The sequence below is a fragment of the Martes martes genome (assembly GCF_963455335.1).
Source record: "Martes martes genome assembly, chromosome: 8".
NCBI lineage: Eukaryota > Metazoa > Chordata > Mammalia > Carnivora > Mustelidae > Martes > Martes martes.
The window spans coordinates 115,612,760-115,637,540 of NC_137895.1; the positions used below are offsets into that span (position 1 = coordinate 115,612,760).

At 41.8% G+C, this 24,781-nt stretch overlaps 1 protein-coding gene across 1 annotated transcript; it reads right to left on the minus strand.

Moving 5' to 3' along the window:
- Positions 1–417: 417 nt before the first annotated feature.
- Positions 418–24,735, minus strand: NUDT5 (nudix hydrolase 5). Its single transcript, XM_080810379.1, is given in 11 exon segments — positions 418–639; positions 2,953–3,006; positions 4,653–4,760; positions 5,356–5,451; positions 6,702–6,809; positions 8,063–8,112; positions 9,497–9,504; positions 9,506–9,590; positions 12,255–12,322; positions 13,579–13,686; positions 24,583–24,735. Coding segments are annotated over 10 exon segments (750 nt in total). The 5' UTR covers positions 13,642–13,686; positions 24,583–24,735; the 3' UTR covers positions 418–529.
- Positions 24,736–24,781: the final 46 nt, after the last annotated feature.

Sequence of the window (24,781 nt, forward strand, 5' to 3'; positions counted from 1 at the left end):
TCTGTTGATTTTACACTCTCTGCTCTGCAGGGATGTGTATTAATTCCAAATAGCAGATAATTAATAGAAGGACCAAGAAAGTCCCTGTATAGGTCTGTCTTCAAAAAAAATCTTTGTTTAAACACTGATGTAGTAAATAGTTATTTGCATACCTAGTTACAGAAGTTTATATGGGGGCCGAGGGTGGGAATAATTGACCTAATTTGGAATTCAGGTCATTTTTCTTCTAGAAATACTCCTGTCTGTTGGACTATATTAGATAAGTAACAGCTGAACTTTAAAAATTAACTGGATTAAAAACGGTATCTGCATTTATGTTCTTTTTCCTTAGCCTTTGCTGGAGTTTAGCATTTAAATGAAGACTACAGCCTACCTGTAATTATACCATATCACCACATGTATTCTGTATTGCTTTTATTTAATGAAAAAAGCTAATTTCAAGTCTACAGGAAGCTAAGCTGAATACAAAGTCTTAGTGAAGGAGGCCTGGTGGTCTTATTTATAAAAACATGGCTACTGTCCTTTGGCCTTAAAACTTCAGGAAAGGCACTTCAAACGGCTTTGTGTTTGCATGTTTCAGTGCCAGAGCATAGGAGTAGACCCTGGCGTCCACGGTCAGATGTTCTTCCGCTACCAGAGCTAGAGGAAACAAAGCACACAAGTTAGATAATGAAGTTCATCGAGGACAATGCCCCTTATCAATCAGTCCATCTTCACTGAGCTACTACTATGTGCCAGTTCCTGTGCCAGATGCTGGAGATCAAGTGGCAAACGACATTTTCTGCCTTCAAGGATCTTATTCTAGTGAGAAGATGAAAGGATATATAAGCAGGATTCCATTTCCAGCAAGAGATAAGAGCAAGAAAAAAGCGTAAAGGGAGAAGATCACACATTCAGGATGATTTTGTGTGTTAAAATGGCAACATTCTAAGTTTGTGGATCAATTGTTTGTTTATAGCTCGTTACAGGGCTCAATGGTGATTCTTCCGTCCCTCGTGGAGGGGTTCATTCGTTTCTCCACCTCTAGGGAATACGTATTTTCTAGACATAAGTTAAGCTGTGTGCATGACAGGACTGGAGTTCTAGCAAGAATGAGGTCTTAGGGGCCCCTCAGTGGCTCAATTAGTTAAGCATCTGCCTTCGGCTCAGGTCATGATTCTGAGGTCCTGGGATCGAGCCCCGAGCCCTGCGTCTGGCTCCCTGCTCACTGTCTGCTTCTCCCTCTCCCTTCCCCCAGTGGTGCTTTCTCTCTCTCTCCCTCTCTCAAATAAAAAAATATATATATATATTTTTAGAAAGAATGAAGTCTCAGAATCCTACATTGTACAGTGGGCTTTAAGGAGAACTTCTGTATCGCTCAGGTGGAGGTGATCAGACTTGGGATCTGTCACTTGTTTTCCTAGCCACTAGTTTAGGAATGTGCTCAGAGACATGTTGATCCTGGAAGGCAGGGTTATGGCCTCCTCCTCTGTGCACGGCGGGAGCTTGGTAAGTGTTGAAAACTATTTTTTACAGCGAACAACTCAAAATACCTTCCCAAATGTTACGTGTTGAATAAATGGTTTGATTACTATATTTTGACTCTAATAAAGCTAGGAAAAATGGTTTTTCTTCCCCTTCCTCTTTCTACAGATCTGTCCCTCTCTATCTTCCTTCCTCCTCTTCTCTGTCTTCCCCTCATCTAAGGCTAGAAGGAGGTTGAGTTGGGTGGGAGGGAGAAGGAAGGAAGTTCTTTGCGAGAATATATCCCTAAGACATACAGCATTTAACATTTAAGCCTTCTCGTGCCAACATTATCGTTTAATTTTCCTGCTGCCTCTTTGGAGACAGGGGCTACCTCTCGTTTCTGTTTAAGGAGAAAAGCAAGGAGAGGCTGTGGAACGTGTTCTGGTTCATGACTAACGCACGGCTGGCTGAGCCTCAGACCAAGGCAAACCCGAAAGACTCTGAGTTGTACTGTCCGTTACTGGCAGCCAGAGATTTCTCTAGGTAAACCATGGCTTTCTTCGGTGTGAGTGTTTCTAACTCTGAGACTTGGTGCTTTTTACCTCAGGTCTAGTATTTAAAAAGGTGAAGTAGGAAGGGACGCTTTCTGGGAATTCTGAAATCACAGTCGTTTTTGGAAGCTCATACTATACTTACTTTTAAAACAACACAGACATCAGAAATAAAATTGTAAGCCACTGGTTCTTACGGAAGGGGCGGAAGAGAGCCCTCAAAGCCTCAGGCCAAACAATGCTTCAAGTTACTTTTTGAAGTAAAAAATTTAAAACATTCAGATTAGGAAGACTATCTGTTTCTTTACAAATGAGCAAACAGGGCCCTCCCAGCTGGGCCTCTGTCTCCAGTACAGTACATTCTACTGTTGCTTCATTTGTCCACATAACCTTATTTAATTTTTTATCAAATCCCTCTGAGATGGGCTGGCTGGGAATGACATGACGGAACTACATGACCAGTGATTTCCTAGGGGTCACACTGCCAGTCTGGCTCATGTATCACCGTATTGCCCTTCATATACCTCGGTCTTTGTGGAAGGAATATTGTTAAATTCTCCTTTAACTTCTACCCTGCAGAGAACTAGGAGGATCAGCTGAGAGAGATCTGCTTAGGCCTCTGTATTGCCATGGATTAGAGATTTGAGGTACAGAAGTTTGGGCAAATCTGCAGGAATATATCTTGACTCTTACACAGGAAAAAACAACACAACAACAACCCTACTCAAAGCTTTCACTTGATGCAGAATGTTCTGCTCACACTTTCAAACTCTGTGCCACCCAGAAACGAAAATTACTGTTGGGGGAACTGCAGTTGTACAACAGTTTCTTCGGTATTTGACTTTAATGAGGAGGAATATAATACAGAAATGGAGTTCTGTTTAGTGCCCCAATGGCTGGGGCCGGGGATGGGGAAACATTGAGGAAGTTGGGGAATAGTCTTAAGAATGCTTACCATCCAGTCTCTTGAGCAGGTCATTCTTTGGTAAGGAAATTACTTCGACAAATTCTAAACAAACAAAGTGCACGTGAAAACAAAGCTGAAGAATAAGAGGGCCTACCAGAACACCACAAAATGCCTTGCAGCCATTTCCACTGCGCTAAGCCATACACACGGTCAGCCACTGCCAGCTGGGTAACATACCTCCATCTCCTGAAAACAAACACAAGGACGACGTTGGAGCAAGGCCCGCTGTGGCCAAACACTGGAAGACTTTTGTGCAAGACACACTAGGAAGTGTGTAAGAATTCGGCAGAAACCTGGGTCTCTGCTAAGTTCATCTGTGTACATGGTAAAAAGCATTCCAACAGTACAAAATCATTTCTGTTCTTCAAATGTGTAACTGCAACATTTAAAGCATGTTCTAGGAGACACCCGTATGTATTTTTAAGTTGTTAAAATATACAGAAGTCCTCACTTTAACCATTTTTAAAGGTACAGTTCAGTGGGATTAAATTTATTCACGCTGCTGTGCAGTTACCAGCACCTTTCTCATCCTCACAAAGAGAAGCTCGGTAGCCACTAAGTACTACGTCCCCATGCACACTGACCTTATTGTATCTTACGTATCTATGAACACGTGGATTTTAGGTAACCTCATATGAGTGGAGTCTCCAGATTAAGGCATAAAAACATTTTCTTTCTTCCTTTTTTTAAGTGAGCTCTATGCCCAAAGTGGGGCCTGAACTCGTGAGCTGGAGGTCAAGAGTCACATGCTCTACTGACGGGGCCAGCCCGGAGCCCCTGTGGACGCTTTTTTGTTAGGCGGCAAGAAGCACTCAGCACAGCGTTCAGGGTTCATCCCGTTATAGCCCGTGCCGGCCCGTGTCCTTGAGGGCTGTGCACACATACCACGCGTTGTTTCTCCATGCACCTGCCAGAGGCCACCGTTTGGGTACCGTGAGTGCCACTACCCAAACGCTGCAGTGCAAGGATCTGTGCGAGCGCTGGCTGTCAGCGCTTTGGGGTATAGACCCGGGAGTGGCACTGCTCCGAGGACAGCCGACTCTTGCGCTGCGGGTCCGTGCATATTAGCGAGTTTGAACCGTGCATTTAAAATCAGCTGCGGTGGGGGCTGGACCACTCAGGAACACCTGAGTCAGAGAGCAATGGAAGAGTACGGCTGTGACACATGATGTGTGAGTGTGTGTGCACGCATGTGTGTAAGCAACGCCTTCAGTGGGGTGGGAGACGACAGGGAGGGACAGAGGCATTGAAGCTCGAGTCCAAACTTGCTGAGAAATACAAGAGAGCCAGGAATTTCCTAAATACTTGTCTATGGAACCTCGTGCACAGTCAGTTGCTGTCCGCTCACAATTATTTATGCCATGCTTGCAATACACACAAAACCAGAAATGAGTGATTCTGAAGATTTTTCATTGTCTACTATTCAGACCTGGGGCTTCTATTATGACGTGGGAATAAACTCCACACAGAAAATATGGAAATACTGTAATTGAACATTTTATAAAGCATAAAGATCAGAAAGCATTGAAAGAAAAAATGCTAAAGGACCTGAAGATCAGGAAAAAAGCCTGGAGCACTGATGAAGTATCTACAAGCCCATTATTCTTCTGACAAGTCAGATACCGAAATCAGTAGCAAATTGAACAATATTTAACACAACAGAATCACCTTAAACGCACCCACCGCACGCTCACCTGGCTTTGGCTTAGGTCTCACGTTTTCAGCATCATCTCCGTTAATAGTTACTGTCACGATGTGTGTGGTACAGTTTGTCAAGCCTGGATCCATACACACAGCTATGGAGAGAAGCAAGAGGTCATCTTGACAGACCCCAGTCATATGCCACTTGTTTCCTTACTTAAACATCTTTGGAAGAAAACGGGGCTCATGAATCCTGGTTAACACAGAACTTGTGAGGAAAGTGATGGCTGGCCTGATTTGCTCAGCAGGGCTGCAGGCTTGCCAAGCACACGCGCAGCCAGCACTCGTGTTTTCCCCTGAGTTCCTCAGTGTGGTGAGTCTGAGCAAAATTAACACTACGCTAATTAGGCCATGCTGTCAACTCCTTTCACCATGTCAAGAAAAGAATTCTAGTGAGGTGCTTGGCCCGGGGATGAGGTAAGAAATAAAAGATAAAGCTTAGGACATGGGAAGCTTGGTAAGGTAACGAATTTCACTTTCTGCTCTAGCTTTGGGGCCTTCTTGTTCAAAGTGGCTCCCCTGGGGGGGGGGCGGGGTTCGCGTGCAGAGGATGACCAGATCTAACTAGGATTTCTCTTCAGTAAACTAGCCAAGACAAAAGCCACCTGAATCCTGAGCTTAAAGAACATCTATGCTTCACTAACTTTCAAGAGTTTGTCCCCAAGTGTATACCTGGACAGCAATACACACCTGGAGAACATTCTGCAACATCACCTTTATAGCCAGTTTCTTCCTCAAGCTCCCGAAGAGCGGCTGCTTCTGGGCTCTCATTATCATCGATGAGACCTGGAAGTTCAAATCATTTGTGATTTGAGGGGGGCTAGGGAAAGCTGGTTTTTTCGAAACTCCCCCTCTTCTAGTATAATTACGGTCGAGCTACCTGAGAAGAATCAGAGGACTGTGGAACGTGGTTGTACAGGTAAAACTGACTGAGGTTTGTAACTTTTCTAAGAAAAAAGGGCAAAAGAAGAAAGCCCTAAGCAGATCGAGTAGGTTCCGATAGCCCCCTTCTGTTCGTCTTACTTAGACCTCAACTGTTTCCACGAGTGTCTCGGCACTCGTGTTCTGCAGCCTGGACAGCACGGATTCCTGTGAGGAGAAATGGTTTTGTGGTGTTGGACCACTGGCCTGGGTGACAAACCCACCTATGTGCCCCAGCCTGGAAAGCCTGGCACTGTTTTCAGTTTCCTCATGTCACAGTGTCACCTGCATGCTTTCCTCCCTTGCACAGTGATTCTGGGGCCTGGAGAGAAATGCTGGCATGAGCATCACGTGCGAGGGAAAAGGCTGAGAGGCTGGTGGACCCGAGGCAGCTGACAGAGAGGCCAAGTGGGGAGGACCTTAGAACTTGGATTATTGTACTCGAAAGGAAATAATGCAATGAAAAAGTAAAATATAGCCTATTCTGTTTCTTTTAAAGTTATTATTTCTTCAGTGAAATGGCAGGTAAATGTGAAGGAAAGTTGGTATGCGTTCTCATGGGCTGGAATTTGTACAAAACCTATACCGCTAATGATAAATAAATGAGATGTAATCTCTTCAGATAGGAACAACCCCATTAAGTCCTACAGTGATACACAGCTTCAAATTCTGGATAGCTCTACTTAACTGTGCAACTCAAGAGAATATTCTAATGGAAATTAAGACCATTTCCCTGGCCTGTGTACATACAGGAAGATCAAGATGTCTTTTCCATTCACACAGTTAAGAGTCTGACCTAGTTATTACTGTGAATTTCTGGTTGGAGACAGATCACTAGTGATGGAAAATGAACTCAGCTGACAAATTAGGGAAATGCAATTCCTTAAAGAGAAGCTAGAGAGAATGCTGCCGAGAGGTGGCTTGGAAAGGGTGGCTGGGACATTACCCTTGCCTTGCTCTTGGGCTTAGCAGGCCACTAGAACGCGACAGGGCAGCTCGCTGCAGGGATGCTTCTGTTTTACTTAGAACCACAGGCACAGATGAAAAGGTGTTCAGGGTCTAGGCACTGCAGTTCTTGGCGCTGGGCCCGGTGGCCCCTCGGTTCAGAGACTCACCTGCGGGGAACTCTAGGCAGTAGCCTCCCATCGGCGGTCGGAACTGCTTCACCAGAACAATGCACTCGTAGTGAAGCGTGCGCTGCAGCACCGGGATGACCGCCACACCTGTGGCCGGGAAATAAGACCAAGGGAGATCCCTAATGAAACATCCGTGAACGCTTAGCCCAAGGTCAAGGACACATTCTCACCTATGCTAACCTTTGCAGAGACTCATTTCTCACTCTGAAGCAAGCCAGACAGGGGATGGGAGTGGGGGAGGTGGGGGGTTGGGGGGTGGGTGAAGGGACATTCATCTCCCTGTGCTTGTATTTCCTTTAAACACTGCATAAAGTCAGTCCTGCTGTTTGTGGTAAACGCTAGCTACACTGGATTTCACGGTTTTAGGATCAAGGACCTTTTCTCCCAAGAGGGAAACATTTTACGTGGCTTTGGAACAAAACATAGACAAAATCCCACTGTGTTCTGGAAAACACAAATTGCCTATGGGGAGCTCTTGGCTACCCCTTTGCCCCCAACTATCCTGGCAGGCAGAAACAGCAGCTAAGGCAGCTACTCTGTTAATTTCCAGTAAAAACAGACAACAAAATGAAAGGGAGAAACAGAGATCTACTGCCCAACTTCTTCTAGACCAGAGGTGATTTTCAGGATCTTAGCAGTCAAAGCATTTATTTATGCCTGGAAGGGACAGTGAAATGAATGACTAGAACAGTCTTCTCCTAATTCCATTTCCTCATCAATTTATAAAGCAACTGGTCCGTCATAACGTAGGGCCAAATACTTTTCCAAATTAAAGGCTTTCACCTAGGGCCTCTGAACAGAATACAAAGGATTTCTAAAAGTCATACCTAGACACAGTATGTGGCTTCAAATTATACTACTTATATTTGGCTATAAATATTCGTATACCTTCCCCTCAGAACACTGTACTGAGCTGAAATAACAGGAGCCAAAAGTTATTTATAAAGAAAGCCTGATTGGGCTGCCTGGGTGGTGCATTTAGTTAAGTGTCTGACTCTTGGTTTCGGCTCAGGTCGTGATATCAGGTTGTGAGATCAAGGCCTGTGTTGGCACAGAGTCTGCTTAAACCCTCTCTCCCTCTGCCCCCACACTCCAACCCCCCACCACCCCCGCCACGCTCTCTCTCTCTCTAAAGTAAATGAATAAATCTGTAAATTAAAAAAAGAGACAGCCTGATTTAATCATGTAGCACTGCAAAAAGGAAAGGTAGTTTAAAGATAAAAGATCATAATTGAAGAGAACTGCTCTGAGGTCTTGGTTAAAGTAAAAAGAACCCCGCCTCCGGCAATAATGCGCGGTGACCTCCATCATGAAGAGCTGTAACGGGTTTGCACTCCTACCATCAGCCGACTGTCCTTTCCTGGTTGTACGTTTCACAGTTTCCCAAGTTCTGTTCAGGCAGAGAAGAAAAAAAATCACTGGTATTACAGAGGGGAATGTCCTTGGGTTTTCGGTCTACAACCAGAACTTTCAAATGCAAAGCATGCAAGTGTGCTAATGATAATGATCAAGAAGACCACAGCCATACACATCAGCATAGGAAACGCCCACTGTGCTTTCCTGTCACTTCTGAAAATTCTTCCGAAGAAAATGTGCCACCCTACATCTAACCCTCTGAGTGCTATCTAAAGACAAGGCCTGTCATTCGCTTGAGCTGCTTTTCAAATCGTTCACTGGAAGTATTTCAGGCTGGGTCATAAATCCACAGGTGAGCAGTTAAGCTGCAAAGCTACTGAGCAGTGTGCAGATTACGCTCCTTTGAAAAGTCCAGCCTTTTTGCTAAGAAGAGAGGGTATTTGGTACAATAGGAACTACTGAGCTGTTATTTACATGTGACCTAAAATAACAATTGAAGAAAGCAGGACCATTCCATTTATGCATTGAGGAATTATTAAATTTAGGTAAGTGCTCTCTTTTGCATGTATGAGATCTATCTTACCTAAGGGGGAAATGGTCCACAGAGGAAAAAGTGAGATGAGTAGTGACAAGTTTCTGCTCCCTTTCCCTGAGTAGCTGTTTCTTTCTGGGGAATGCTATCCTGAAAACCTAGTTATTGCTATAATTGTGTCTGAAGGGGGAGGGCATATGAGGGAAATTCCCCTTCACTCTCTTATCCCTTCAAGAGAAAGGAGCAGCAGATGGGAGTGAAGAAGCAGTTGACCTCTGGATCTAGGAGAAATAAGACTGTGAGTGGTGCTGGAGACTAGGGTAAGAAAGGCATCAAGGTCTGCCTCCCCACAGAAGAGTGGGTTTGAGGAGATGGGCTGCCCAGAGGGGCCCTCACACTTTTGACCTGCTCCTCCTTAAGGGTTGGACTGTGCCAAATATTTATGGAAAAAAATCCAAATATTTACTCTAGTTAAAAAACAAAACAGAACAACCACCCTTCTGGGGGTGCTGGGTGGCTCAGTCGGTTAAGCCTCTGCCTTTGGCTTAGGTTGTGATTTCCAAGTTCTGCGATCAAGTCCTGCATCAGGCTCCCTGCTCAGTGGGGAGTCTACTTCTCCCTCTGCCCCTCCCCCTGCTTGTGCGCATGCTCTCTCTCTCTCAAATAAATAAATAAAATCTTTAAAAAAAAAAACATTTCTTACTGTAAACTGTAGATCTTTTGGTGTTATACTCAAATTTTAATGGCAAACGTGTCAAAATGAACCTACGAAAACCAAATGCTATTATGACGACTCACAACTGCCCAACATTCCAGTTAGTAACAAGAAGCCAACCAACAAGCAATTCTGATCAGTAAATAATACAGGTTGCAGGAGACAAAACACCTTTTAGCATAGGTCTCTCTGTTGTCTCTTAAGGTTAGTTGTAAAGACTGAAGAAGACAGTGCTGAGGAAACTGAAGGTACCACCCCCAAAACACTAGGAATAAGGGAAATAGTGGTTAAGATCAAATAAAAACCAGTAACAAGCCATAAATCAGCAAGGAAATATAAATGCACTTATAAGGAATCCAGACCAGGAATGCCCCACAAGAGCTCCAATCATCTTCAAGGGACTCTGAGAGAGACATTTGATTGAGTCAGAAAATCTTGGTCTCTGCCTGCCTACCAGCCAACCCCATAGCCACAAACTCTTTGAAACTGTTCTCAGTTGTAAAACTACGGACTTAAGAGTAAGTTATCTCAAAAGCCTCTTATAGCTTTAGAATTCTGATTCTAGCTAAGTTACTCCATTTTTTGAGTCTTTGTTATAGGAAAGCCTGTTTTCCCATAATATGTTGTTGGCCTACTCAACAAACACAAGAGGCAGGAATGGCAACAAACGAAGACTTTGGCTCTGTCCCAAATGTCCATAAAGGGGCACACTGCCAGCAATTTTTACACAAAATCAATTCCGTATCTTAATCCACAAATAATATGGTGGAACAAAGGATTTTCGGGCTGCTATTTCATCTTTACCGACATGCTTATGTATCGGGTAACAGATAAAACATTTCATAAGTTTACACATCACAACCTACGGGAAAATCCAGATTCACTCTCCAAAGCCTGACATTCTGGTATGAAATGTCAATATGTTTTGTAAAAGCTCCCTGGAAGTCGTGGGAAGATGTCTACGTGTGAGAACGGAGGTGAACGTGCGATAACAGGTCACGTAAACTTTCAGGTGCACGCTTCAACTACTGAGACAGGCAATCTGGAGGGGAGACCTGGATGAGAGTAATGTGATAAAAAGCCTCCAAATGATTCTGATGCACATCCCTGACTCAGAAATGCTGACGGAGGAAAAGGAGTCAGGTGAAGAGATGAGCTGGTACAAACCAAGAGGTACTCTTTTGATAAATTAGTGTTAAGGGTTTTTATCTGTTATACACTTAAACAATTTTATAGGGAAAAGAGAGCCAAACCATATCACTACCAACTGGGTTTTCATCTGTCTACATCTTCACAGATACAAGCATATTTGAGCATACTGTGTTCCTGAGGAGTGGGACCTGGCCACATTTCTGGACTGTGTTCCTGTACCCACTAGTAATTTCCTACTTAGTTCCGCCCATCAGACTCACATCAGATAAGTGTTCTGTATGCTTCCTTTGTGTTGATGGACTGCAGTGTGCTTAGCTTTCTTACTTTGAGGTTTTAATTTAATAGTGCTATGGAGAGCTTAATGTTTCCTGCAGCTCTCTCACACTGGCACTTAATAATACTTTTGCTAGTTTAGTAAATGTAATTAAAGTGGTTTCAGTTACTACTGGCAAGTCCGTGTACTTTCACACGGAATGTAGATGTACTTCCTCACAAAGAAACCCATATTCTTACGTGATCACTTAGCAAATGGACTTTTTATATTAACGAATTTATATCATGTAATCTGGATACTAAATTTAGTTCTATTTTTGTATTTTCTCATTCCACTTCATTCCTTTTTATATTTCACTAGGGAAATGCTTAATCTATTTTTAAACATTTTTTTCTGGTAGTTAATTATAATATAAAAAAATTTCTAAACAGAAAATTGGGGAAACAGAAAAGGTTTACCACACAGCTGCCTCTAATATTTTGCCAGTTTTCCTTCTAGCCTTCTCTTATAAATAAATACACACACACACGGAAAGAATTTAAAACACATATCTACCATTTCCTATGTTGTTATCAACTTAATCACCTTTCTAATATTGCTAGATTGTCTTCAGAATCTGCTTTGTAGATGACTGCAGAGATTTTACCAAATGAATACACTAAAAATTATTTTCCAACTTTAGATTGAAGAATTTAGACTGAAGAATTGACACACAATATTGTATCTGAGGTGTGCAACACAGTGACTCAATAATTAATATTCACCACACCAAGAGTAGTCACCAAAGTTGTTACAGTATCACTGACTATATTCCCTCATACTGTACATCATATTCTCTTATTATGGTACACTGTTACAGTCATTTCCCAATTTTAAAAATGGTTAGGGCACTTTCGATTTGTTGTCTTTTTAAATTTTGATGAATATTTTTCAGGCACAAACGTTAACTCCAGACAGTGTCAGGAGTGGGATCACTTAGGTCGAAGGGTGTCTTGTCATAGTTTCATGGGAACTGGCACATACTGTGAAATGCTTTGCAAAACTCCCCCTCCCCAACCACCAGTTCCCATTTCCATGAGCAAGGTGTAAAGGATATAAGTTTTACTTTAAACCCAGCACTATCCTCTCCTTAATCCTTCTAGTTTACAAATTAAAAGTTGGTGTGACCGGAAGGAGGCAGCCTGGATGGTTCATTATTCTGCTGCTTTATCAGTTTAAGTGAGGCTTGGCCCCAAATTTCAGGTTCATAAAAACCTCCTCAGGGAGAATGTTGTTAAAAATCAATTCCCGATTAGTTGTTATAACATACTGACAGTGTAATTTTATTCAGAGATTATAAGCAATCCAGACATTCTGACAATGGGAAAGCACTGAAATAGATTTTTCATTTAAGACAAAGTTTATAATGAGGACACTATCAGAGTTTATGCCAAATGCAAAACGGAGACCCGACTGACAACCCAAACACTGTGCATTTTACAAGACAGAAAAAAAATTCTTTACCTTATTTTACCAGTAGGATCCATGTATGTTGTTTTTTCAAGCTTGACCCATTTTCCTTCTGAAATTAACTAAAAGGAGACATTAAATTGGGAGACTTTCAAACTGAGGATTTTATTTAGAAGGTTTGTTTTCTTTCAGATTTTCTCTGCCTGGCCCTCCCAGTGACTACCTATCCCTCCCAGTAGTTGTGTGAAGGTTTTTAGTTCAAAGTATGGAAAGTTTTTTTTCTGAAGGGTGGTTCAGCTTCTTTCTGGAGTTTTGGAAGTGATCCTGAGAGGTGAAAAGAGGTGATAGTTGATAAACTCCTGGGGGGTGCAGGGGAGTGGAGAGGGAGAACCAGGAGTGAGGGGTTTTGGGGGACCTAGTGTTCTATCCTCTGAGCTGGGCGCTCGTCACACACGTGTGGTTAGTGGGTAGAGACTCATCAGTGTGGTTTATGGTCAGCGACTGCACCGGGAGGCTGCCTGAGGAAACCATGTCGAACAACTGCATTTCCAGGGACACGTGGGTTTCCCACCCCATCCAAGACAGGTGGCCCAGGATTGTTCTCCCTAGACAATGAGTTTCCGTTACCTGGACTAACTTACCTATGGCACTATACTGAACTGACAGGAGAGATTCACTGTGGACATAAAGCAGTAGCCTTTTTCTTACTATCCTATCTCTCACTTCTGGCCAGCAGCAACCTAATAATTATCAGCAGATCTATTCACAGACAACATGGAAAGATTTTTAAATCGTAAACAACTGCAGGAAGATGTCAAGGTCAGAGTTCCAAGGTGAAGGACTTAAAATTTATCCATTGCAATGGTTCCTGCAGAAAGAGACTTATTAAAAGCTAAATCAAATAACATATAACACAAACATTAGTTCTGGAATTCAGACTACAACTAACAACTTAGATTGTTACTGTTCTTAAACATAGATATTGAGACCATAAACAGCTAACTAAGATGTGATGTGATACCTAAGTATGAAATATCTAAACCCTAAAACTCACATATGACTTATTCTTCTACCCAGGGAAACTTTTAATAAAATTGAGAATTTTTGTATTAACAGCCAAAATCCACTTTAAAAACAGCCTCCATTTCACTAGTGCATATCATTCAGAGACATACTGTTGCTCCCACACAAGGGCAAAATGTCCCTGGTCCTAAAAAGGGAGTAGGAATAGTGTTTAAGAAACTGTCTTTAAGAATTAAATACACACACAAAAGAATTAAATACAAGCATCTGAAACAACAGTTCCTACATTTCATTTAAACTCAGCTCTGGGAAGGGGGTACAGAGAGGAGAAAGGGAAGTGAAAAACAATTTATACCTCTTCTGAAATAATAGACTGTTTGGTATTTTGAGGAGGAGCCGCTGGTTCTTGGTTCTCCATTTTCAAACTACTTCGTCTTTATAGTCCTCAGGCGGGAAGTTCACGCTGGAAGATAATAAAATTTGTTTAGGCTACATTTACTTTTCTGAATTAAACATTTGTCCAGAGGCCACCATTCAGAGTACTTAAATGGTGAAAAACTTTTCTGACGTCATCAAAGCCGCTTTTCTCACGTGAACCTGGGAGGACTGCCCCAGATGGAAAGTAAATGCCAAGGCCCCAGGAAACACCCAGGAAAGAACGCTCAGCCATCCTAGTCAGATTCAGCTCACCTTAGCTAAGCTCTTATTGGGTGGGCACTAGGCACTTAGACAGACATTCTTGGATTTTTTTTACTCTAAATTTAAAAGCTTTCCAAGGGGGAAACAGTACAAAAATTGTATACCACTCCCCATTCCCCCCCTTCACTGCTGTCCCTTATCTACCTTTGACAGCTCAACTGTAAGACTTGTATGAGCTGCCTGTTTTTACCTCCCACAGATCTTTTTTTTAAACTTGTGGTAAGTGGATATTCCATTTTAATAATGTTAAATTGTGCAGCTCAGTGGAATGAAACACATTCACGTTGTGGCCTGTTCACTTTAAAGTTTCAGCATGTATCCAAGTCACAGCTGTGCATGAGTTGGCCAGCAGCACCAGCTCTGTTGCGGAAGGAACAGGCTCCGTCCCGTTCCACGTGTTGTACACTACTCCAGTCTCTATTCTTGGCTTATTCTCCTGTTTTGTATACCCTGAGTGTTTGAAAATCTTCTTCTGCCCTCAAAGTGGACTGACTAACCTGGCTGCATACAGAAGTATGGGCTGAAAATCACTTTCTACCAGAAATATGGAGGCCTTGCTCAGTTGTCTTGTGTCGGCTGCTGTGACATCTAATCCTTTTTCTATGGGGCCTATTTTATTTCTCTGGAAACCTGTAGTTATTCATGTCTTTGTGTTGATGTTATTGTATTGGGAACTCAAATGGGCCCTTTCTTATTTTTACTGAGGCATAGTTGACATACAATATTTTATTAGTTTCTGGGGTACAACATAGTGGCTCAACGTTTATATATTTTATGAAGTCATCCCCAGGAAAATCTCGCTACCATCTGTCACCATATAAACTTGCTATAATATTATTAACTATATTCTCTATGCTGTACATTGCATTCCCGTATCTCATTTATTTAATAGCTGGAAGTCTGTATCTTTTGTTTGTGTTTTTGAAGATTTACTTTGGAAAGAAAGAGCGAGTGCTCATGACCATGTATGAGTAGGGGAGGGACCAAGGGAGACTGAGAGAGAGAAAGAGAGCGAGCCTCAAGCAGATTTCTCCCAGCTGAGCTCTGAACCTGTCGAGAGTTTGATCTCACAACCCTGAGATCATGATCTGAGCCAGAATCAAGAACTGAACACTTAACAGTCTGAGGCACCCAGGCGCCCCTGAAAGTTCGTACCTTTTTCGTACCTTTAATCCCCTTCCCCTGTTTTGTCAATGGGTCCTTTCAATCTGAAAACCATACTGTGCTTCTTTATGGGGAACTTTTCTTGAAATACTTCATTGATAATCTCCTCCCTTCTATTTTCTCTGTTCTTTCTTTTAGGAACTGATATTTAGCTGTTAGACTTCCTGAACTGATCCTCTGTCTTGTCTTTTTTCATTCCTATTTTCTATTTCCTCATTATTCTCTCTACAGTTCTCAGTGGTCACTCCAATGCTTTACTGCTCTTAAGATCTATAGTTCCCTCACCTACTGTACCTCCTAATGTTCGCTATGTTTGCTCCAGGGAAGATACAGACCATCAACATCACCTATCCTAACAAATGTCTTGGAGGAAAGAGAGTCTTTACTCTCTCCCTTCCTTCCCTTCCTTTCTTAGATTTTATTTATTTATTTGACAGGGAGAGAGAGAACAAGCAGCGTAAGAAGCAGGCAGAGGGAGAAGAAGGCAGGGGGAGAAGCGGGCTCCCTGATAAGCAGGGATCCCGATGAGGGGCTCAATCCCAGAACCCTGGGATCATGACCTGAGCTGAAGGCAGATGCTTAACCGACTGAGCCACCCAGGCACCCCACTCTGTTTCTTCTGAGACCTAAAGTAGTAACATCACATTTGCAATTTTTATCTCAGATGGCAAGTATCATCCATCCTAAAACACACCCAACAAAACAAACACATTTAACCTTCTCACAACCCTATTCTCTCCTTCTGCTTTGCTAGACTTCTTAAAAGAACAGATGATATCACTGCGTGCACTTACTCAGCCCAGTGCAGTCTACTCCCTTACCATCTGCCTATCGACTCCATCTACCCATCACCTCCAACCTAGAAATAGAGACAGCTCCGATCCCTTATTCTCCTTCACCAACTTATAATCTATCCATTGTAAGTCCTAAAAATTCTGTCTCTAACATTTCTAAAAGTGTCCTATCTTTACCATCACTGTTCTGGCTGAAAACCTCCCACCTGGGATGAAATTTCCAAAGCCATCTCCTCGATGTTAGATTTTTCTTTATGTTGTCCAGTGTTCAACACTGCTCACAGTTGTGTTGGTATAGAAACTCCCTAAAATTACTGCTGAATAAATGAAGGAAGATGGGACTCCTGGGTGGCTCGGTTGGTTAAGCATCTGCCTTCAGCTCAGGTCATGATCCCAAGGTCCTGGAATCAAGTCCTCCATCAGGTTCCTTGCTCAGTGGGGAGCCTGCTTCTCCCCTTGCTTGTGTGCTCCCTCTCTGACAAATAACTAAATAAAATCTTAAAAAATAAATGAAGGAAGGAGTAAAATGAAATCTGGCTGGGTAAGTCTAGACAGCCATTCTGTTCCTAAGTAAATTAGGTTAGTTTGGGGCCTGCTTAGACTTATTTTGAAGAATAGTTCTTTGTCTACTTGTCTTTATTTGACTCACTTAGTTAAACTCGATTTCAAAATTGTCTTGGCCCATAGTTTTAAAGAGATTCACACTTCTTGATTTCAAAAGTTACTATAAAAGCCATAGTAATCAAGATGGTGTGGGTACCTGCATAAGGACAGACATATCAACTGATGGAATAGAGAGTCCAGAATTAAACCCACAGATTTATATGGTCCAATGATTTTCAACAAGAATGCCACCATTCGGGAAGCATGGGTGGCTCAGTGGGTTAAGCCTCTGCCTCTGGCTCAGGTCACGATCCCTGGGTCCTGGGATCTAGCACCATATCAGGCTCCCTGCTCAGCAGGAGGCCTATTTCTCCCTTTCCCACTCCCCTACTTGTGTTCCCTCTCTTGCTGTCTCTCTGTCAATTAAATAAATTAAAAAAAAAAAAAAAGAATACCACCATTCAAGGGGGGTAACGAATAGCCTTTTTCAAGAGATTGTTCTGGGCTTAGATACATACATTCATAAGAATGAAAAAGAACCTCACGGGTGCCTCGGTGGCTTAATCAGTTGAGCGTCTGACTCTCGATTTCACCTCAGGTCATGATTTTGGGGTCACTGGCCCTGCGTCGGCCTCTACACTCGGTGCAGAGTCTGCTGGTGATTCTTTCTCTCTCTGTTCCTCCCCCTCAACTTGCGCTCCTGTGCTAAGTAGATGGGATCTTCAGAAGAAAAAAAAGGAAAATGAACCTCTATCTAACACTGTATATAAAAATTAACTAATAATGGACAACTAATGTAAGAGCTAAACCTACAAAATTCTTAGAAGAAAGCATAAGTGTAAATCTTCATGATCTTAGGTTAGGCAATGATCTCCTAGATGTGATCCACAAAGCACAAGCAACCAAAGAAACTACGTATCAACCAGACTTCCTCAAAATTAAAAACTTGTGTGCTTCAAAGGATACCATCAAGACAGAAAAAAACCCATAGAATGGGAAAAAAAGTCTGCAAATCTGATAGGAGAACTGTGCCTGAAATATGCGAAAAATCTTAGAATGCAATAATTAAAAGACAACCTAATTAAAAATAGACAAAGGACCTAAATAGACATTTTTCCAAAGAAGATATACAAATGGCCAATAAACCCATGAAAATATGTTTGGCATTTTTAGCCATCAGAGGAAGGCAAATCAAAACCACAATGAGATACCACACTTCACCCCTACTATGGTGATTATAATAAAAGGTGGAGAATAACAAGTGGCAGTGAGGATGTAGAGAAACTGAGACCCTCATATGCTGCTGGAAGGAATGCAAGATGGTACAGCCCTTTTGGAAAACAGTCTTCAAAAGGTTAACCAGAGTTCCCATATGACCCAGCAATTTCACTCCTAATATATACCCAAGAGAAATGAAACATATGCTCTCACAAAAACTTCTATAAAAAAAGTTTTTATAAAACTTTTATAAATGTTTATCACAGTATAATTCATAATACCCCCAGAGTGGAAACCACCTAAATGTCTATCAATTGATGAGTAAATAAAATGTGGTATATCCATTCAATGGAACACTATTCACCCATAAAAAGAGTGAAGTACTGACACCTGCTACAAGATAGATGAACCTTGAAAACATTATGCTAAGTGAGAGAAGCCAGATACAGAAGGCCAAATATTGTAAGATTCCATGTATATGAAATACCCAGAACAGCAAATCTAGAGATACAGAAAGCAGATTAGTGGCTGCCAAGGGACTTGGGGGAAGGAGAGTATAATGAGTGACTACTTGCGGGTATGGGGATTCTTTTTGATGAAAAGTGTTCTAGAGCTGAGTGGTAACGGTGGCACCATCTTGCAAATACACTAAAAACCATGGAATTTTACAGTTTAAGAAGGTGAATTTTATGGTATGTGAATTGCATCTCAATTAACCACTATCTTTGCAGTCTTAAAATCCCCATGAGACCAACAGTTGGGTTGTTGAAAGCCACAGTAGATCCAAAGATTGATCAAGTCTAGGAGACTAGTTCATGGAGCTTTGCTTTGGATTCAACAGGCTAATAATATATACATGGCATTACTGTACTCAAGTGACCATTTTACTGTCCACTGGGTGTATATTTGGCTGATATTCAACATATATTTCTGTTATAAAATTAAATGTATTTCTGTTGTATCATGAGATTAATCAACATTGTTGCCTGCAGATTATTTTGTGGGCAAACCGAGGAATTCAATTTCCAGTAAGAACTTTGGCAAAAAAGTAAAACTTGAGGCATTAGGGAAGAAAGAAATGACTTTATGCTAAAGAAATAAAAACCACTTAATGAAGACAGAAAGAAATGTGTATACATTTTCACACTCATTTAACCATGAAGAAGTATGCACAAATTGTATTAATGTTCATGAAAAATGAATATCGACTATATCTTAGGTAACTTGGCTAGAGCACCCTGTGGCAGAGGGGCTGGAAGTGAGGTGTGTCCTCAGTGCTGGAAATGCAGTAGTGCACTGCACAAATGCCCTGCCTACCAGGAGCTTACTTTCTGGTGGGAGGAAGGGGAGGAAACTGAGGAATATACAAAATTTACATTAGAGACTCTTAAGCTTTACAGAGGAAGATGAAGAAGAGTAGAGAAGGTGCAGGGCAGGTGCTGGTATCTTCATGACGTGATCAGGAAAGCCTCCTTTGATTTGGTGACATCTGAACAGACGCTTGAAAGTTAAAAAAACAGTAAGCTATGTGGGTCTTTAGAGAGTCATTTAGCACAGTGACTATATGCCTATAGTATAACAAAAGAGGCAGTTATTCCTGGTAAACTTTTAACTAGCATTAGTTTATATATGGCAAATAATTTACATTGTTAGGCAATCAAAGCAGTCTGCGGATCCAGAGGAACACTAACCACAGGTTCAATCAAAGCTGGCTACTGGTCATTGCCTGAGTGGTCTCTACAACCAGATAAAAGAACTTTCTCTACCTAGATTTTTATCTTCCAGATTTCCATTTCCTTCTATTAGGAACATATACATCACAGAAAGAGTATTTCCTCTGCTCTTAATTCTGTCACTTGAGAGAAAACTTTTAGGCAACCAAGGGAACCCATTTAGTGCACGATGTAATCTGAAATTTACGTGCAAGATGGTTGGATTAAGTAAAATTTCAACCTCCTTTTGAAAAGTTGTATTTTTGACCCCAAATAACTTTTCTGATGCCTACCCAAACTTCTTAAAAACAGAACTGCAGGCCTCAAAAGGCTGAACACCACCAGAAGTTCGTAAAAGAAGAGTTAGATCATCTGTAACTTTTCTGTTAAAAGGGTTCCTAATCTGGACTCCCAGAAAATCTAGACAAAATGGAGGTCATCCCCCATCCCCAGGTGAGTATATAGGGGCAAAGGGGCCACTAGCTCCTTCAGATTTACATACAACTTTAAGGCATTTAAATTATCTGCTAGGCCCCCTTATCTTTATCTCTTTATAGCTTCCTCCAGACTGTAAAAGGGATTGTTGATGGCCAAAATGTGGAAAAGTACTATTCTGAAGGATGATCCATCATTTAACCAGGTTAGTTAAACGCTATTATACCAGTCTCAGTAATCAAAAGATGGAGTTTTGGTCAGCAAATGTTAAGCTATAAACACTTGTTTCAAAGAGATTGTATTAAAAAAAAAATTAAGCTAGACTGTAGAGAGCTAAGAAGACAACAGACTACAGACATAAATTACAAAAAAAGAAAAAAAAAAAAGTGGGAAGCAGGGCTGGGCCTCTCCAGGGTAACTGGAATGCAATCAGCCCCAAGAGGCAAAAGTGTTTTGAAGCAATCTGCTGACAGTGTAAATAACCAAAAAATGTGGTTAAAGGGTGATTTCAAAATAATTTCTTTATTCTGTGATTCCCAAAATGTTCAGGATTATAAAGGCATCTCAAAAATACTACTGAAACAGAAAAAAAGAATATTATTTTTAGCACCATTTCAAAACTGGAAGCTAAATGGTGCCATGTGGGGACTGGTCCCTACAAGTAAGGCCGTACAGAAAGAAACAAGGCTCCATTGCGCGCCGAACACTCCTGTCTCAGTGACTGTGACAAAGCCTTCCTGAGCTGACTCCATCCTATTTTCAGATTTAAAAGTAAAGTGTAATGTAAATTTCATCCACTTACTTAGCTAGAATTTCAAGTCATTTACATTTTGCTGCTAAGCTGCTAAGACGTACATGTTATACTTAAAATAATACCCGTGTACATAATGTTGTGTTCTTCTGTTTTAACTCACATAATCTATTTTATGTAGTTTTCATTTGGTCTGAACACTGAAGGTCTATGATATGTTAGCTGTATTTTTCCAGGGCACCAGAAACTCCCATGAGGGAAGACATCACAGGATTCTTAGAACTGCCATACGGTGGTAGGCAGGAGGTTAACTGACTTTATGAGAGGGGCAGTTCAAATGTTTGAAAAAAAATACACACACACACACACAAAGTGCAAACTAACCCATAATCCTGCCCTTGGGGACCTCATAGTTGGGACTCGCAAGGAACCAGAAGGGTAAATGCCTATTACAGAGATAAAGCAATAACAGGGTGTTTCAAGTGAGCAACAAATCACATCCACTTGGGAGGCAGGGAAAGTAGTAGACTTTGAAAAGGCTACCACTACTAAGAGGCCATTTGATATTAAGATATGATTTAGACACCAAGACAGGGAAAGCATTTCAGGAAGGAACCACATGAAAAACAGAAACACTAATTAGGGGAAGGGTTGAGAAATTACTATAGTCGAGTTTGGCAAGCTCTATGGTTCTTAATCTTTCCCTTCCACCTCCCCCCGCCCCCCCCCAAACAAACCCCACATGATGGGTGATGTTAACATATGCAAACACATTTCTAAGGGCTTACACAGATTTGGCTTGATGGCTGCCCCCTCCCCCAAATTTGCAGGCAAATAAAGCGCCCCAAAACGCGGGCATGCCTCAAGCTCTTGTTACTATGTAAGCGCCTCTTGGGTTTAGCACTTAAAATTCTCCACTGAAGGGAGGAAGAAAAATGATTATTTTTTCACAATCTTGGGTATTTCAGTACTAGTAACAACAGCTGGATTCAGGTTAGTGGGTGCGGAGTTTGCACTCAGGCTTCTCATTATTCAGTTATTACCATATTGGAATCCCTACAGTTTGCTGAGGTTGCAAAGTGAAGCAAAAAAATCACAAGAAATAACATGCTGGCGACTCTCTCCCAGATAAAAGTTGAGTACTGTAAACATTGTTTATGTTCAACCAAATAAAAGGTGTAGAAGCTCAAATCATAAGCAAAGCTTCTAACTGACCAGGGTCAGGCAGTTGGAACAGTTTAATACTTGGATTGAGATATTTCCAATAAGGCATTTTGAAAGAAATTAAGTGGGAGAGGATTAATTTTTGCAAAAATAACTTTATGATTGTGCAAGTCAAGCATCAAATGCTTAGGCCTGTCCAAGATGTCATTCCACATTCTTTCAGAATAATTACACAGAAAAGCCACGTGATTTATAATAAATAAGTAATCAGTTGGGATAGTTACATTTAATGGTCTTGGTTATAATCATAAAAATTTTAAAAACTTAATTTTTTAAAAGATATTTTGATCATTCCTTCTTTTGTACCACTTATGGCAAAATTTTGGTATCCAACTCAAGTGGATCCACTTTAAGTGAACTCTCCTTTGCTGACAATTATCCTCAGATACCGAAGACTTCCTGTAATTTGTTAAGTATGGAAAGCCACCAAGTTTCTTTTCTTTTCTGGCAGATGTGGGGGTTGGATGGGCAGAGAGGTAACATTTGCCTGAAATGACACTACTTGGTGATTTATAATCATTACTTTTAGTTTGGGTTGTGGACTAATTACCCTTGGGAGGGTTAATTGGTTACAGCTGTACAATGAGACCAGTAAGAACCTCTTGCAATAGCTCAAGCAAAAGATACCATATGTTTGGTCTAGAGTGGTAGCGGTGGCAAGGAAACAGATTTAATTCCTTGCATATGAAACTTTATTACTTGTCCTAAACCAGTATCTATGGAAGGGGTTTTCAAAGCTAATTCCAAGAAGAAGTTCTTAAAGGACTTTGGGGCTTCAGGAGAAAGGGGTGGTACAGTCTTTAAATATGGACACACTGAGTTTGAGATGTTGACATGATATCCAAGTGGATAAAACCAGCAGGTAGATGGAAGTATTAATTTAGAAGGATTAGTCATGTGGGTTCATCGCAGGAAATGTTTTCCATTATTTAATTTAAAATTACACAATAAACCCCCTCCCCCACAATCATTTAGCTACTGATATTTTTAGGCATGCATGAGAAAAAGCAACTATTTCCATTGTTGTAAAGGTTTTATTGAAGAAACTTGAGCATAAACACTTCATGGCTAAGTGAAGAAAAGACAAACATGGTGGCTAAAAAATAAAGGGAATTTAGCTGTATCCATTCACAATACCAGAGCATCCGTTTGTAATGTTGATTTTTTTGAGGCTAGTTAAATGTGTAACTAGTTAACTTAAAATCAACTGTAATACTAAAAAGTCACCAAACTCACTTCTAAAGTATATAGCCCAAATAAAAGACATCTGTAACAAATTCTGTCCCTGTAGTGTTTATATTTAAGTTTACAAACCGGGCTGCTTCTCTACAAATAACCCCTCTGTACTAATGCTTTGCAGCTGCCTCTACCTCTACACTCAAGTCTCCTGGACTGTTAACATATTACTCCTCCCAGAAGGACTATATTCCCAGTTTCTACTTTCTTCTATACATCGATTAATTCCTATCTCCAACATAAAATACCTTACCCTAATTTGCCTCATCAGTGCTAATAATTCCTTCAGCAGCAACCTATTTCTAGGTCAAATCAAAACGAACATCTGGAGTGATTGCTCCATTCAGCTTTAGGTCTCCCTTAGATCTGGCAGTCTGGCACAATTCTCTCGCATCTATAGAATATTGCTTCATTTCCCCCTCAAAACAGAAAGCACTACATAATCCTGGATCTCAGAAGTCCTTAGGAAAAACTACTGCCGCCCCTCCCCCAGCATACACTGCAACATTGTAATTTACCTCTGCTTTGAAAAATGTATCTTTAAAAATGATACTCCCAACTAAACCACTTAGCCAGTAACATTTTTGAGAAAAACAAAACATAAAACTCTTTGGGGGAGGAGTTTCTAAGTCCAAATAGGCAGAGGATCCTATAATTATCCTAATGAATACTTTTCTGAAGAGGCCTGTAGACGGTGGGGTTCTCCCCTCTTTCTAATCTAAAACTGCTCAGACGGACCAGTGTGTGCCGTTTTAACGAGATACCTAAAATGTGTGCCCTTAGACAGACGTGACTGGGACAAGCCCAAGTCAAATTACTCAGCAGCTAGAATCTGATTCTTCTGCAGAAAAAAACAAAAGTGAACTTCTAAAATATTCTATTGTCTGGTCACCATCTGATACATCATCACGGAAGGAATAAGAAAAATAACAGTGATGGAGAAAAGAGGAGGGAAAAAGAATGATACTGCAAATTTCACTAGACTAGAATTCTTCCAGTCTTACGATTCCAGCATGGCCCGGCTACTGATACCATCTGGCCGTATTTTTCCAGGCTGCTACTTTGGCAGGGCTGGGATAAATGAATTTCACGCTCAAAGGAGTCACCTCTCCCCTTTTCGTCGGTTTCCCCCCAATTTCTCTCTCCTCTTCTACCTTCACAGGAGCGGACGGACAGGGTTCTCTCCCTCTCTCTAAAAATCCTCCTCCACGAACGAAGAAGAGGTGCCATTCCCCCCTCTGCAGATGCTTCAACCACCGCACCCACATGAACAGGTAACTGCAGTGTTTTCTGCTTTCTCTGCACCGAAGAGCCCAAGCTCTTCTACCCCAGCCTCTGGTTTTCTCTAAGCTGGCCCTCCTTTCCGCGCCTTCGCGGCGGCCGCCCCCTCGCTTTCCGGGACACGAGCCCAGTCCGCAGACTGGGACACGCGCGCGCGCGGCTGCCGGCACGCACCAGAAGTACTCCCTCCCTCGTCCCCAAAGAGGGGACTGTACAGGATTGGCCCGCGCCCAGTTACCTACTCCAAGTGTGGGGTGAAGGGGAGGGTACTCCTTTGGGGAAGGGGACGAGAGAAGAAAGCACGAATCCGAGGCAGCAATCTCAGAAGACCCGGTGCTACTGCTTCAGGAACAGCCGCACCTCGCGGTGATAAGAGGGTGCGCTCGGCCCCTCCCGGCACCCGTAGAATTCCCCGCCCGTAACCTTGTCTGAGACAATTAC